We start from the raw sequence: 17,363 nt of genomic DNA, 5'->3' as shown, positions 1-17,363 counted from the left end.
TGTGGAAAAAGACAGGCATCAAACTGAAGGTTTACCAGGCAGCCATATTACCGACCCTTTCTTATGGTTGCGAAACCTGGACAGTCTATCAACGCCATGCCATGAAACTAAATCACTTTCACATGAACTGTTTGAGGAAGCTCCTGAGGATCAAGCGGCAGGACAGAATCCCAGACACTGACTTCCTCAGCCGTACCGACATGATGAGCATTTCCACACTGCTTATGAAAGTACAGCTCAGATGGGTGGGCCATGTAACCAGGATGCCTGCTACCAGTCTCCCTAAGTAGATCTTCTTTGGAGTGTTGAAGAATGGGAAGTGAGCAAAAGGTGGAACGAAGAAACGCTTTAAAGACATCCTGAAGGCCTCCCTTAAGAGCTTTTACATCGATCCAAGGTAATGGGAAAGCCTCATTCATGGTCGTCCCACCTAGCGGAATCTCATCCGGATTGGCGCTACCACCTCTGAAACCAGCAGGACCAAACATGCCATGGTGAAGAGACACAACAACATTAATAGAGCCGTCCCCAAGGAGACTCTTACCAAGATATCATGTCCAGTGTGCCATCAGCCATCTGCGCACTCACTGTACCCCAGACTCATCCCAGTGAATCGTGTCATGGTCATCATCAACCTATGATGGACGAACAAGGAAGGAAGGAAGGTGTGTGTGTGTGTACACGTTTACCATTGCTGCTGACTCAGTAGTGTGACGTAAGCCAAACCTCTGGGAAGCGGAGGTGTGTGTGTGTGTGTGTGTACACGTGGTGGGGGTTGGTGAGGGCGAGGCCTGAGGTCCATAAAAAGCAGACGACTAATTAGCCAACACCCCTGTTAATGAGCCTGTTACCCCAGTGGATAGACACATCAGGGCCTATAAAAAAAACAGAGGAAAATAGAAACAGAACCAGAGAGAGGATGAACCCAACTCAGACCAGACTTGGGTCCTATTCATTAGTGCAAAACGTAGCAAAATGTTTTGCAACGGAAAACAAAAGCGAGCATTTCTTATTGCACAAGATCAGTTAGTCCCTCCCAGTGTCACTCTGTTTACATTTACATTTTAGTCATTTAGCAGACGCTCTTATCCAGAGCGACTTACAGTTAGTGAATGCATGTTTTATTTTTTGTTTATTTTTTCATACTGGCCCCCCGTGGGAAACGAACCCACATCCCTGCCGGCCAAACCCTCCCCTACCTTGGACGACGCTGAACCAATTGTGCGCCGCCCATGGGTCTCCCGATCGCTGCCAGCTGCGACAGAGCCTGGACTCGAACCAGGATCTCTAGTGGCACAGCTAGCACTGCGATGCAGTGCCTTAGACCACTGCGCCACTCTGTACTTAATACAGACGCTCTTATCCAGAGTGACTTACATGAGCAATTAGGGTTAAGTGCCTTGCTCAAGGGCACAGACAGGTTTTTCACCTAGTCGGCTCGGGGATTTAAACCAGCGACTTTTCGGTTACTGGCCGAACGCTCTGAACCGCTAGGCTACCTGCCGCCCACCTGTAGCATACCTAAGGCTGTGACGTTAATGGAATTGTGGATGACTTATTGGTCAGCCAAATGACCGCGGTCACAGTTACAATCGTTCAAATAGCAAAAATAACCAAATGTTCTCCTCTCCTCTGCTCCTGACCTCATGTGCTGCTACTTCAGGTAGGGGGGTGTTGCCTAGGCAACCGAAGACTCGTTTGCTACTCCTTGCTCGTTTCAGCAACAAAGTTTCATCACATTGTAAAGAGTCCATGTTACCGCAGAAAAGGACTCAAATCGCACGAATGCCCGGCTGTCCCGTCTTTAGTCACCTGTTTGTTCTACACAAACAAAAATTAAAAATAATCATCCATAATCGGCGGTTACACGATTATACGGTAATTGTGCCAGCCCTAACCATACCAGCAGTGGAATCATCCAAAGCTGTGTGACAAACAATCTGAACATCTGCATTGCTCACTGTATAAATAATCCCCAGCTTTTGTGTGCCAACACGCGGTAATGGAGGTACTTTTAGGTAGGGGTGTATCGTGCTGCTCAGAGCTGGGCTGCATCCCAAATGACACCCTATTGTTTGTTTGTGTAGTGCACTACTTTTGACCAGGGCCTATAGTATGTATGCAGTGCACTATATAGGAAATAGGGTACCATTTAGAACTCAACCCTGGTGTGTTTGTTTACACTATGCAGGCGCTCTGCTGAGTCCACACACACAAACATGGAGGAGCAGATTACAGCTGATGCTAATTAGCCTTAGATTGTTTCAGTACGAAGGCCCTTTAATTGTGGTGCGATGGGATAAACACAAAAACAAACAACTAGACTACAAGAGCCCCGATTAACCTCAATATCCGTGTGTGTGTGTGTGTGTGTGTGTGTGTGTGTGTGTGTGTGTGTGTGTATGTATGTATGTATGTGGTGCGGGGGGGGATATTTTGAGGGTAAACCTTGAGTGTGTATCATTTTTTGTTGAAATGGCCACTTGCATATGTATATACTGTATAGGGATGCATGTAGTGTGTGTGTGTAAATGAGATGGGGGGGGGGAGCAGCCTGAGAAGAAGTGGTGTCCCCATAGGAACAAAGCCCGTGTAATTCAGTGCGTCTGGACGCCAGCCTTGAGGTGATAAAAGCTTGTTTCTCATAAAGGCTAACGATCTTCATTAAGAGAGGCTGGAGGGGGACCACAGGGCATTGAAGGTGACGCAGTGTGTGCATCTCCATCCTTCTAACCCATTAAAATAGCTATTTTAAAGTCCCATCCCATCTGTAATTGCCCTGACCTTAACAGTTCCAGTGCATTTCCTGATCTCAACAGATGGCCTGCTCTGTGCCATCTAGTCATGTCTGGTCCTTGTATCTTGTATTTGTTCGCTGTGTCTGTGGAGGGTTGGAACGAGTCCCCTTGAGTGTCTTGAACCCATACATACTGTACAGCCATAGACCACAGAGATACAGCATTCATGAAATCAGCCATTTAATTTCAGTCCCAATGAAACAGCAACATCCATAGGCAAGCAACATGGTGCTTGCCTATGGAGCAGTGAGGGGAACGGCACCTCCGTACCTTCAGGCTCTGATCAGTCCCTACACCCAGGCGAGGGCATTGCGTTCATCCACCTCTGGCCTGCTGGCTCCCCTTCCTCTGCGGAAGCATAGTTCCCGCTCAGCCCAGTCAAAGCTGTTCGCTGCTCTGGCACCCCAATGGTGGAACAAGCTCCCTCACGACGCCAGGACAGCGGAGTCACTCACCACCTTCCGGAGACATTTGAAACCCCATCTCTTTAAGGAACACCTGGGATAGGATAAAGTAATCCTTCTACCCCCACCTCCCCCAAAAAAAAAAAAAAAAAAGTATAATTGTAAAGTGGTTATCCCACTGGCTATAGGGTGAATGCACCAATTTGTAGTCGCTCTGGATAAGAGCGTCTGCTAAATGACGTAAATGTGCCCTTGAGCAAGGCACTTAACCCTAATTGCTCCTGTAAGTCGCTCTGGATAAGAGCGTCTGCTAAATGACTAAAATGTAAATGTAAAATTCTCCAACTAACCCTCAACTGCTCCTCAAGCAAGGTAGCACCCAACTCTGAGCTTTGTGCCAATTCTCCTAGTCTCTCTCTCTCAACTTTCTTATGGCTAGCTAGTGCAAGACTTTCAGTATGGCTCATGAGACTTGGGCAGTGGGCACTTGAACCAGCTGTTTCTTTAAAGGATGCCTACCACATTACACATCTGTACCAGTATCAGCCTCAACAAACACAAATGTAGACACACAAGGCAGAGTAGCAGCCTGACTGTGCCTTGGTACAGCCGGAAAATGGATCGGATCAAGGCCTGTTCTTCAGTACCGTCACACACAGACCCCAATCTGGACACCACATTTCCCTCTACTCCATTTCAACTCTCCAAGAGAAGCTAAGTAAAACCAATCCAAAAATAAACAATACCCGCTTCCTGAGTCCATCCCCCAGAGTCCCTTGTCCAGCTGGAGGGCTCTCATAGAGAAAGTACAAGGGACTAGGGGGGGTGGGGGGGGGGGGGGGGGGTGCGCGTGTGCGTGCATGCATGGCTGCATGTGTGCTTGTACCAACACACGGACCACATGTGTTACTACATTTAACCGTTTGAATCTCTATTCATGTATGATGCTTCTAATAATAACTAGGTCAGGAATGTGTAATATAATAACAGGAGAGTGCTTGCATTCATTTGCATTCAAAGCTAGCTACTACTGTATAATTGATTCATTAATGGATCCTGTACATTCAAAAATCAAAACGTTTAAATGTAATGATATTGAAATGTCTCGATCAAGTGCCATTCTGTGACTTTGGCTAATACGCCTTGTTTTTTTGCCGTGGTATCGTTTTGTTAGAATGGATATGAGAGAGTGGATGTATGAATGTTTACTGTTGTGTTTATCCTTTATTGTACTGGTCAGTAGATAAATCAGTATGATAATCCCTATTTCATCAACTTACAGTTACAGGCATACTTTCATCATTACACCCTGATCTGTTATTCTTAAGTAGTTGTATGAATGGGAGTTATGTGATGTAATTATCTTGCGTTATCATTTTGTTCTCCCTCTCTCTCCTCCCTCTATCCCTGATCACAGGTGACAAGCTGCACCGCTGACCAGTGGGAATGGTATATAGTGGAGTGCTATGGGGTGGGGCTTCAAGTATCCTGGGTTCTGGGCCTGGGAGAACTTATATGAAGGCATCTCCGCGAGGTCCTGCGATTCCTTTCATAGATACGGTCCAGGGCAGGGGTACATACCTCAAGTGGCGAGTCACAGAGAAATCTCCTGAACTGTAGAGGGGAAGGGGGGGGGGGGGGGGAGCAGCCAGAGAGAAAAATACATGGTTAGTTATGACGGTTACTTACTCTCTACAGGCCACAAATGTTTAATGAAAACCATACATTGCCCCAGTAACCGTCTCTTATAGTGTAACATTCCCATTCCTGTGCTTAAGGTGTAATATATCAAATGGAGAGTAAATTCAATATGCCATAGAGGGGAAGACCGTGTTTTCACAAATGGAAACATTAATCATGAGGTTCATACACTGACAGGATGATATTTGGACATAAAACAATTGTTATTAAACTGACATAAAAAATATATTAACTGATAAGATAACTCCTCCCATGTGGCCCTTCAGTCTAATAATGACAATGAGAGGTCACTAGGGCAGTAATGTAAAACCAACAGATGGGTTCATACCGTAGGCCTATACGGCAGCTTCTTGCACCCCATGCACACACAACTGTACACACACCCGTACGCGCACACACACACACTAAGATTCTAACCCCCACCCCAGACACACACACACAGATCAACTACACCAGGACTGCCCAACCCTGTTCCTGGAGAGCTACCGTCCTGTAGATTTTTGCTCTATCCCTAATCTAGCACACTTGAATCTAATAATTAGCAGGTTGGTACGATGAATCAGGTTAGTAACACCTGGGGTTGGAGCGAAAACCTACAGGAGGGTAGCTCTCCAGGAACAGGGTTGGGCAACCCTGAACTACACACTCACTAACCCCACACTTCTAATCGGGTGCAAATTCGTTTTGTGTTTCACAAGGAAACAAGTTGTGCCATTCATTTCTGGGGTAACTGAACAAAAAATATAAAACGCAAGTGTTGGTGCCATGTTTCATGAGCTGAAATAAAGGATCCCAGAAATGTTTCATATGCACAAAAAGCGTAATTCTCCCGTATTTTGCGCACACATTTATTTACATCCCTGTTAGCGAGCGTTTCGCCTTTGCCAAATTAATCCATCCACCTGACAAGTGTGGCATATCAAGAAGCGGATTAAACAGCATAATCATTACACGGGTGCACCTTTTGCTGGGGACAATAAAAGGTCACTAAAAAGTACAGTTTTGTCACACAAATGTCTCAAGTTGAGGGAGCGTACAATTGGCATGCTGACTGCAAGAATGTCCACCAGAGCTGTTGCTAGAGAATTGAATGTTAATTTCTCTACCATAAGCTGCCTCCAACGTCGTTTTAGAGAATTTGGTAGTACGTCCAACCGGCCTCACAACCGCAGATCACGTATAACCACATCAGCCCAGGACTTCCACATCCGGTTTCTTCACCTGCGGGATTGTCTGAGACCACCCACCCGGACAGCTGATGAAACTGTGGGTTTGCAGAACCGAAGAACTTCTACACAAACTGTCAGAAACCGTCTCAGAGATGCTCATCTCCGTGCTCCTCGTCCTCACCAGGGTCTTGACCTGACTTCAATTCCGTGTCGTAACAGACTTCAGTGGGCAAATGCTCACCTTCGATGGCCACTGGCACGCTGGAGAAGTGAGCTCTTCACGGATGAATCCCGGTTTCAACTATACCGGGCTGATGGCAGACAGCGTGTATAGCGTTGTGTGGGCGAGTGGGTTTGCTGATGTCAACGTTGTGAACAGAGTACCCCATGGTGGCGGCGGTGTTAAGGTATGGGCAGACATAAGCTACAGACAACAAACACAATTGCCATTTATAGATGGAAATTTGAATACACAGAAACACCGTGATGAGATCCTGAGGCCCATTGTCGTGCTATTCATCCACCTCCATCACCTCATGTTTCAGCATGATAATGCATGGCCCCATCTGGATCTGTACACAATTCCAGGAAGCTGAAAATGTCCCAGTTCTTCCATGGCCTGCATACTCACCGGACATGTCACCCATTGAGCATGTTTGAGATGTTCTGGATCAACGTGTACGACAGCGTGTTCCAGTTCCCGAGTGGGACAACATTCCACAGGACACAATCAACAGCCTGATCAACTCAATGCGAAGGAGATGTGTCATGACTGAATTCCTTATGTGAACAGTAACTCAGTAAAATCTTTGAAATTATTGCATGTTGCATTTGTATTTTTGTTAAGTGTAACTACATATACATAACATAATAGTAATAATTTATTTGAATGGTACATCTCTTATGACAAACTGGGTAAATCAAGGCCTATTCACAATACAGGTGAATGCATATTCAATAGGAGTGTGTACATGCATTGAGTTAATGAGCTTGTTTTGGCTGATTTCATGAGGCTATAGATGAAAAACCTTTTTGGGACTTATTTTACTGATCAACATTAGCATAGAAGAAGCCATCTCTTTTATAAAAGTGCGCGCTGTCTCTAAGACCCATGACATTCACACAGTCATTTCGAGGATCGAGCAAAGATGATATTGACTGGGAGAGACGTGAGGCGGGGGAGACGAAGTGAATGAAAAGTGTTTGGTGACAATCAGCTTTGAAATTGTTGCATGTTGGATTTATATTTTGGTTCCACTCTCTTTGCTAAGGAGGGGGAGTGGTTATACAGCGAAACAAACACACGAGACAGAGGTTCCAGACTGACCTCAGACAGAGCAGAGGGGGGTATGAAATAACATAACACAGCCATAAAACAGGAAGTATTTGTGTGCTGCTCTGTAAAAGGCTATTAACCAAATGGCTACGATCATTAGTGGGTCTCTCGGTCTCTCCTTCTATGCCTATTTCACTCTCTTCCTCCCTCCTTTCCTTTCTCCTTCTCCCTCTCTCTCTACCTACTTTCCTCCCTCTACCTCCTCTCCTCTCTCATCCCTCTTAATGTCTCTACTTTCCCCTCTCTTTCCTCCATCCATCTCTCTCGACCACCCCTCCCTCCCTATGAATAATCCAAACCAGTAAAAATTGACCAGTTTCCTGGCGACTGATGGTGGTTCCACTGCTGTCTGATTGCCCGTGCTTTGGTCACTAAGGGGGAAGGAAGACGGGGGCAGGTAGACAGCTAATCTGTCATAAACAGGAGTGGTGAAGCCAATGGGCACTTAACTAAGGGAACCTGACTATAGTAAGTGACCGTCACATACTCAGGGCAGTATTTCACCACAATCCAGTAATCTACAGTAGGGTCCGAAATTATTGACAGCCTTGATAAAGATGAGCAATAATGACTGTATAAAATACATAATTCAAATACTGAGCTATAATGCAAAAACAATAAGGGAAATTATATTATTTTATACTAATACAATTGCTCAGAGAAAGAGATTTTGTTTAACAAGTAATAATTTGTTTTCTGAAAAAGGTATGGGTCAAAATTATTGACAACCAAAAAGTTTAGTATTTGGTCCCATATTCCTAGCACGCAATGACTACATCAAGCTTGTGACTTTACACATTTGTTGGATGCATTTGCAGTTCGTTTTGGTTGTTTTTTAGCTTATTTTATTTATTTCATATAGAAATGAACGGTAAATAATGTATTGTGTCATTTTGGATTCACTTTTATTGTAAATAAGAATATAATGTTTCTAAACACTTCTACGTTAATGTGGATGCTACCATGATTACGGAAAATCCTGAATGATCATACCCCAAGCCATGACACTGGTGACACCACAGAGCCATCACTGCCTGATAGATACATTGCCTGAGCATAACCTCAAGACATGCTAACCTCCCCTGTTATTAGTAATGGTGAGGTTAGCATGTCTTGAGGGTATGATCAGACAATGCTGATGTCAAGAAAACTATGGTGTCACCAAAACCGTTGGTGTTAGCCATTTAGAGTTAGGGTAAATAGCTTCAACATCGCCAAGGTTTCCACCATTGTTAAATCAAATCTTTGACGGCGTGTGTGCAAGTGCACACTTTGGGAGAAGGTTGGAGAATGGGGACGCACCTAGAACAGTACTAGTACCAAGAACAAACTCAAACCCACAGCCTCCCTCCCTCAACTCCATCCTGCCACTTACTGTTAGGACGCCAGTCACACACAGCATGCCCTCTTCTCCTTTCTTAACCTTTCGTTTTGTCCTCTCTATCTCGGTGGCGGCAGAGGGCTAGCAGAGTGTTTTTAATCCTCTCATCACGGCACCCCCCAGAGGGCCGCTAGGCGAACTGCAGGGGGAACTGGGCCTGGAGCCTCAGCCCACTAGTCCCAAGGAGTCAGCCAAGAGCCAGCTTTGTGAGACATGCACACGCAGATGCAAAGGTTTGCGCACACACAGAGCCAACACGCCTAAACACTTACGCACACACACAGGCATGCTCTCACTCACCTACACACATACGTCATCACAACTGCACCGGACATCACTTGTGCTTGGGGGAGACACCACATAAAACTCACTGGCCTCTTTCCCAGCAGATAGACAGTGAGAAAGTCCGATAGAGTCAAGAGTGGCAGTATGATGAAAACAATAACAACAACTGTCCAGTGTGTGTGTGTGTGTACAGAGGAGCAGAGCCAATATGAGAGTAATGAGTGCTGACGGCAAGGTTCACTGTCCGACAGTCCTGGCTCAGGTGCAACCAACGGTCGAGACAAGAGTAAGAGTCCTCCAAGTGAGTGGTGTGTGTGTGTCTGAGTCAGTGAAGTGTGTGTGTTTTCCAGAGTCTGTACTGGGGAGAAATGACAGGCGACGGGGCGTCACTCCCCTGCTCTCTCTGCCAGAGCATGCCCCGCTCTGGAGCAAACGGCATTAGTATCACTAACACACACCAACTGTGACAGGCTGGCAGGAAACACTTTCACCACACACACATACAGTCAGGTCCATAATTATTGACACCCTTGATAAAGATGAGCAAAAAGGACTGTATAAAATAAACAATGTATGCTCAAAACAATAGGGAAATTATACTACACTAATACAATTGCTCAGAGAAAGAGATTTGGTTTAACAAGTAATAAAAAAAACTTTAAAAGATAAGGGTCAAATTATTTCCACCCGTTTTCAATACTCTAGCACCCTCCCCTTGCAAGGATAACGACACAGCCTTTTTCTAAAATGTTTTATGAGATTGGAGAACATGTTGGGAGGGATGTAAGACCATTCCTCCATACAGAATCTGTCCGGAGACTGAGATGGCCATTGCAAAATATTGATTTTGTGGTCAATTAACCATTTCATTGGGGATTTTGATTAGTGTTTGGTGTTATTGTCTTGCTGGAAGATTCATTTGCGGCCAAGTGTCAGCCTCCTGGCAGAGGCAACCAGGTTTTTGGCTAAGATGTCCTCGTACTTGTAAAGTTAATGATGCTGTTGCCCCTGGACCAGTGGAAGGAAAATACCCCAATAACATTAAAAGATCCAGCACCATATTTTAAACGTAGGTATGAGGTACTTTTCTGGTGTGCGTGGCCAAAGAGCTCTATTTTCATGTCATCTGAACATAGAACTGGTTCCATTCCAAATGCCAATGCCTATTATCAAACTCCAGATGGTGCTATAGTCAGATGACATGAAAATAGAGCTCTTTGGCCACGCACACAAGTGGTGGGTTTGGAGTCGAAAAACGATTGCGTCGTCTCTAACCAATCAGAGTATCAAAGCTAGGGATGTGCATCTTTCCTTTTCAAGACGATTCGTTACATGGTCACCGATACAATACAGGAACGATATGTTTTAGTTTGAAATGATTCAGTGCGATTCAGTTTGATTAGAGAACAAATCAATGTGATTCGGTTCAATGCGATTCGATGAACTAACATTTGTTGTATAAGCACATTAATTTTCCATTCTAAATAAAAAACTGCTGCTGATGGAGCTCATTTGCTGGGCCTCTCTGAGCTGACGTCCGTCCGTCCATCCGTATATATATATAAAAATCGGTGTCTATGGTGTATGTACTATGTAGGCACCTGAGCTGAGCCATAAGGGCGACTAGGCATCTACCACCCAACTACCACTATAAGATGTAGCCTGTTTTTTGTCCCCCCACTTTTGTTCTGAAATCACCATCACCCACTGATTAACTTGTCAATTTGGCAGATTAAGTTTTGAGCTAGTAATGTATCAATATTTATTGTTTACAAATGGCTCGTGAATAATCAATATTTATTGTTTACAAATGCATCGTGAATAATGAAAAATGCTAACTTTCCCTGTTATTGTAATGGTGAGAGGTTAGGATGTCTTGGGGTTATGATATCTGTTCGTCTAACTCAGTCATTGTATCATTTTAAATCCAAAGTGCTGGAGTATAGAGCCAAAACAACAACAAATGTATCACAGTCCCAATACTTTTGGAGCTCACTGTATAGCACAACTTTGGATTTCATCCCCATCTCAAAATCAAAATGGCTTTGACCGTTTGGTGAATCGTTTTTAATGGAGTGATCTTCTCTTCTTTCGCTTTGGCCACGTAGTGCGCATCGCAAAAGTGATTGCTGTCCTCGTTATGAAATTATCAATTTACCCTGTATATCTAAAAATGATCATATACACTGCTTGTTTAAAGCAAAACGACCAGAACTATTGCTGATGGTGAACCTGAACAATCAAAATAAAATATATTGTAAGCCCCGTTTTGCAGGTATAGGCAGAAGAGAGTTGTGTCTCCGGTAGCTTACTTTTATTCCGGTAAAACACCATTTTCAACAGTGCATAAATAACAATAACCTAGCAAATTGCTAAGGTTGTCACTCAACTAATAAAGCCCAATACCATGCAAGCCATTTTAGCATTTGAATGCAGAAGATGCCGTTGGTCAGCGTGCGAAGCTGGGCACAGTGCGCCATTTGACTAGGCTACTGATATTGCCTGGGGTTGTTCGGCATGCAAAATGACTTTGATCAATGACTGTCCACACAGTTACATGCAGTTGAACACTGAAGGAGAGGACACATCAGTTGTCATAAAAGATGAGGTATTTTCTGAAGGTAGAAATAATGTAATATGAGCAGAAGAAAATTGTGAACCGGCGATTCAGAATGTTTGAATTGATTTTCTGACCGATGCATGCTACATTTGGATCGCTTTGGCCTCTGCGGACCGAGGCAATTGAATCTTAAATATTTGAATTGGGAACAAATGCGTATCAGTGAATCGTTACATCACTAATCAAAGCCAATTATGAATTTTCAAACCACCACTTAACCCACGTGTGTTCTGGCTCTGGCCCAACCAATCGGTTTCTGGACCAATCAGACAGCTCCGAACGTGTTCGCATTCGGTGAAGGATCGGGGAGGTACTCAAATCCAGACTCATTGCGAAGAAAAAACGAATGTTCATGGGCATGGCGTAGTGTTTGGACGGAGCAAGGAGTCTGGGTATCAAGGCAATTAGGAAGGCAAGCAGCCACCTCGGACACACACACACGTACACAATACAGTGCCTTGTAAAAGTATTCATCCCCCTTGGCGTTTTTCCTATTTTGTTGCATTACAACCTGTAATTTCAATTGATTTTTATTTGGATTTCATGTAATGGACATACACAAAATTTGAGTCAATTGGAGGTGTACCAGCGGATGTATTTCAAGGCCTACCTTCAAACTCAGTGCCTCTTTGCTTGACTTTATGGGAAAATCAAAAGAAATCAGCCAAGACCTCAGAAAAAGAATTGTTCACCTCCACAAGTCTGGTTCATCTTTGGGAGCAATTTACAAACGCCTGAAGGTACCACGTTCATCTGTACAAACAATGGTACGCAAGTATAAACACCATGGGACCACGCAGCCGTCATACCGCTCAGGAAGGAGACGTGTTCTGTTTCCTACAGATGAACGCACTGTGGTGCGAAAAGTACAAATCAATCCCAGAACAACAGCAAAGGACCTTGTGAAGATGCTGGAGGAAACAGGTACAAAAGTATCTATATCCACAGTAAAACGAGTCCTATATCGACATAACCTGAAATGCCGCTCAGCAAGGAAGAAGCCACTGCTCCAAAACCGCCATAAAAAAGCCAGAATACGGTTTGCATCTGCACATGGGGACAAAGATCTTACTTTTTGGAGAAATGTCCTCTGGTCAACAATTTTACTCCTCTTTTTCATGGACCTTCATCCTCCTATCATTTGGCGATTCAAAATTAAAGACCACTTTAAGACCACTACTTTAAGGAGGGGAAAAAAACTGGTGAAAACTCAAATCTCTCTGGGTTGTTCTGAGGCTGGTGATAATGGTCACCTGGGAGAAAGAAAAAAAAAGAGTGAGTTGACCTCTGACCTTAAAAGAAGTTAGAGGGGATCTGTAGGGACCTAGAGCGTCAATGAAATCCTGCTAATAGAACATGATGCAACATGTGACGCAACATTTAATGAACCTTAGGGAATAGTGTTGCACGGTATACCAAAGCGTCGGTACTTTTCGATACTATAATATGTAAAATGGTTCGGTACTAGAATTGTTGTTAATTTCGTTATTTCTGTCAAATGAGTCTCACATCAATCATATAGAGAATACGGATTGAGAGGATCGAGTGTCTAGTAATTTGTCTGAATCTTCTCAAGGGGGCAGTAGTAAGTAAGCTAGTAGTAAGCAAGCGAGTGAAAGAAAATGCTGACAGCATGGCTTCTAACAAAAATGTCATACCTCCACGCCCGCAGCTTGTTGACAAAACTGGTTACAGAAGCGAACTATGGGAATACTTTGCATACAGAGCAGATGAGGGCCAGCCCACCGAAACGACTAACGGACAGTTCAACTGAAGGTGTGAGATATATATATATATATATATATATATATATATATATATATATATATATATATTATTCTTTTTTTTTCACGACACTCCCCTTGTATTGAAAAAAAAAAATGTGCACACCCTCCCCCCTCAAAAAATTATTACCATCACAAATAACTGTAGCAACCCTGTGTTTATAAACGTGGATATTGACATGACCACTTCAGCATGGTTTTGTGGCACAGTCGATGCCACGTAGGGCTATGGGCCAGAAGGTTGAGGGTTCGCCGACCAGCACGGACGAGCTCACTCTCCCTGCCTGTCTAATTACACTACGATCAGAGCCAGCTGTAGACAACAATCAGCTAGGGGGAAATCAGATTTTCAACATTTTGATGCTATATTTACAATTATACTGAACAAAAATAGGCAACAATTTCAAAGATTTTACGAAGTTACAAATTATATAAGGAAATCAGTCAATTGCAATAAATTCATTAGGCCCTAATCTATGGATTTCACATGACTGGGAATACATATATGCATCTGTTGGTCACAGGTACCTTTAAAAAAGTGGGCCTCACAATGGGCCTCAGGATCTCGTCACTGTATCTCCTGTGCATTGAAATTGCCATCGATAAAATGCAATTGTGTTTATTGTCCGTAGCTTATGCCTGCCCATACCATAACCCCACCGCCACCATGGGGCACTCTGTTCACAACGTTGACGTCAGCAAACCGCTCGTCCACACAACGCCATACACGTGGGTCTGCGGTTGTGAGGCCGGTTGGACGTACTGCCAAATTCTCTAAAACAACGTTGGAGGTGGCTTATGGTAGAGAAATTAACATTACATTCTGGCAACAGCTCTGGTGGACATTTCTGCCGTCAGCATGCCAATTCCACGCTCCCTCAACACTTGAGACATCTGTGGCACTGTGTTTTGTGACAAAACTGCACATTTTAGAGTGGCCTTTTATTCCCCAGCACAAGGTGCACCTGGTGTAATGATCATGCTGTTTAATCAGCTTCTTGATATGCCAGACCTGTCAGGTGGATGGATTATCTTAGCAAAGAAGAAACGCTCACTAACAGGGATGTAAACACATTTGTGCACAAAATGAGATAACTAAGCTTTTTGTGCATATGAAACATTTATGGGATCTTTTATTTCAGCTCATGAAACATGTTGCGTTTATATTTTTGTTCAGTGTATATAAAATATATGCAACAATTTTACACCAACAGGTTTCTGTGTCAATGCACCACACACAACCAATAAGCAACGCATAACTGCATACCGATTACCGACTTCGAGCGCTTAGAGTATGTCAAACAGAAAATACATCCCTCCCTACTCAGTATCGAAAGCTTGGCAATCTCAAAATTTCATTAAACTATTGTGTTTTGTAACAGATGTCTCTTTCCATTCATTGAATGGCCAGTGTGCAGTTTGGATGCTGAAATTATAGTAGAGTGGATTAAGTTTTTTTATTTTTATTTAACCAGGTAAGCCAGTTGAGAACAAGTTCTCATTTACAACTGCGACCTGGCCAAGATAAAGCAAAGCAGTGCGATAAAAACAACAACACAGTGAGCAAGTCGCCTACAGGAGACTTTTGAAGTAGCCTAATCAGATTAAAACATTTTGACTGGTTGTGTTTATGCCACACATAAAACGTAATACATTTTAAAAAGTTAATTGAAAAATATTTTGCCTTATATTGACGCAGTCAAGGAATAGCGGATCGGAAAGGAGGCAGAACCTGTGTTAAGCTTTCCTGAATAACTGGGACTGCTGGGGGCATAGCCCTATATCGGGAGAATGAGGATCGGCAACAGACAGAGCATCAGCATCAAAAGTAAAAATACAGCCAGACTGTTCTGTGCCTTATAATGTGTCGAGAATAGACCCACAATTGAAGCAAATGGAATGAAACATTCAAATAACAGGGCTTTTACGCCATTATTCAAATTACATTTTCACTGCAGTTTACATCCTAGAGTAGAATTGTACTCAAATGTACTCACTTGAAAACAATATTGCAAATAATCATTGCATTGTGGTGTTTTATGCTAGTCTAGGTAAGACAATTTTATTGTCCTTAAGGCCATCAATTTAATTAACTGTATAACGGATTTATTTTGTTTGAAAGGTTAGGCGAGCCGCCACACTGCCACCCCCCCCAAGTAAGTAATCCCAACCCAAGTTGTACCCCTTGTAATAATACTAAACCTTTTGGTATTGTAGTGAGCGGTGGGGCAGGTAATACCATTCGGGTTGCTAACTTGAAAGACAAACATCCTACGAATCGTGCCAATAGGGTTAACCCACTTGGTAAGAATAGTACCATTACATTTTTGTCATTTAGCAGACGCTTTTATCCAGAGCGACTTACAGGTGCAATTAGGGTTAAGTGCCTTGCTCAAGGGCACATCAACAGATTTTTCACCTAGTCGGCTCGGGAATTCGAACCAGCGACCTTTCGTTTACTGGCCCAACGCACTTAACCGCTAGGCTACCTGCCCCCCTCATCATGGCTCATTTAGCAATATAGGTGACAGTATAATGGTTTTGTAATGAGTCACAGGGATCAGGGTTTCAGTCCCAGTCAGGGTAAAAAAAAAATGGAGAGCACCATTATAAGCATGTCCCAGTTTTAGTCACTGTATATTTGTGTTAGGTTAGCAGTTTTTCTGTCAGATTTCTGTACTACACGTGATGGCAGCGTATGCAAAACAAATGTGCACTCCATTTATACAAATCATCATGATATCATTCTATTAGGCAGGCCTACTTTGCAGTCAACATTTAATTGGGAAGGTTTTTGTGCAACATCAGCACGCATCATGGATTTTATAGAGCCGATAGAAGTGTTTACTTCAGGTTGACTACTAGCATCTAATGAGTTGTAATGTCCCATAAAATGAATGTCGAAATCAACTTAAAAGTACATACAAAATGAGTTTTGCAGCGACAATTCGGAAGGAAGGCTACAGCTAAATGTTTTCCTTTTACTGTTTGCTATTTCCAAATTATTCTTTCCCCCCCCCCATGATTCAATTCACCGCAAATTAAATGAATCACTATTTTATTTATTTATTTACAATGTGAAGAGGGGCATCCGTTATATAGTAAATAACATTTGTATGGCCTTTTTCACGATCAATAGGGGGCGCCTTTTGAGCTGCGTGTCTCATGTCTTGACTGTTCTTTCATGCGCAACGACGCACCTGGCCTTTCCGCTGCCCATCAGCTATTCCTCTATGTTCTTGTGGATTTATATACACTGCTCAAAAAATTAAAGGGAACACTTAAACAACACATCCTAGATCTGAATGAATGAAATAATCTTATTAAATACTTTTTTCTTTACATACAGTGAGGGAAAAAAGTATTTCATCCCCTGATGATTTTGTACGTCTGCCCACTGACAAAGAAATTATCAGTCTATAATTTTAATGGTAGGTTTATTTGAACAGTGAGAGACAGAATAACAACAAAAAAATCCAGAAAAACGCATGTCAAAAATGTTATAAATTGATTAGCATTTTCATGAGGGTGTCTGGATAACGGCAAGTGTGTGTGTGAGTGTGTTTCTGTGGAAAACTTGTTTTGGTGCGGGAGTTTTAAAAAAATCCACTATGGCAGGAAACATGGATATGGCCTTAAAACACACGTATATGATATGACTATACTAGACATACTGTATGTGTGTCTTTATTCTGATTGGATACGCAAAGACAAAAGCATTTTGATAAACATTCACACACACACACACACACACACACCTCTTCCCTGCTGGCTCAGAAAGCAGCGCTGGTCTATAGAGTCTGCCAGAGTGTTTTCCTAAATCATACCTTTAAAAGGGGGAACAACCTCAAATTTCATGCCAAAACCTCTCTGATTTAGTGTTGG

At 43.1% G+C, this 17,363-nt stretch overlaps 1 protein-coding gene across 1 annotated transcript in view; it reads right to left on the bottom strand.

Moving 5' to 3' along the window:
- The window catches only part of LOC311135393 (arginyl-tRNA--protein transferase 1-like), a 163,789-nt gene that overhangs the window by 86,803 nt on the left and 59,623 nt on the right, over positions 1 to 17,363 (bottom strand). The window contains exon 8 of the mRNA XM_084169328.1: positions 4,784 to 4,816. Coding sequence (XP_084025454.1) covers positions 4,784 to 4,816 — 33 coding nt within the window. The remainder of the gene's footprint in view (positions 1 to 4,783; positions 4,817 to 17,363) is intronic.

Source organism: Coregonus lavaretus (genome assembly GCF_964263955.1).
Source record: "Coregonus lavaretus genome assembly, chromosome: 1".
Lineage (NCBI taxonomy): Eukaryota > Metazoa > Chordata > Actinopteri > Salmoniformes > Salmonidae > Coregonus > Coregonus lavaretus.
This window is presented reverse-complemented; position numbering and strand designations above follow the sequence as displayed.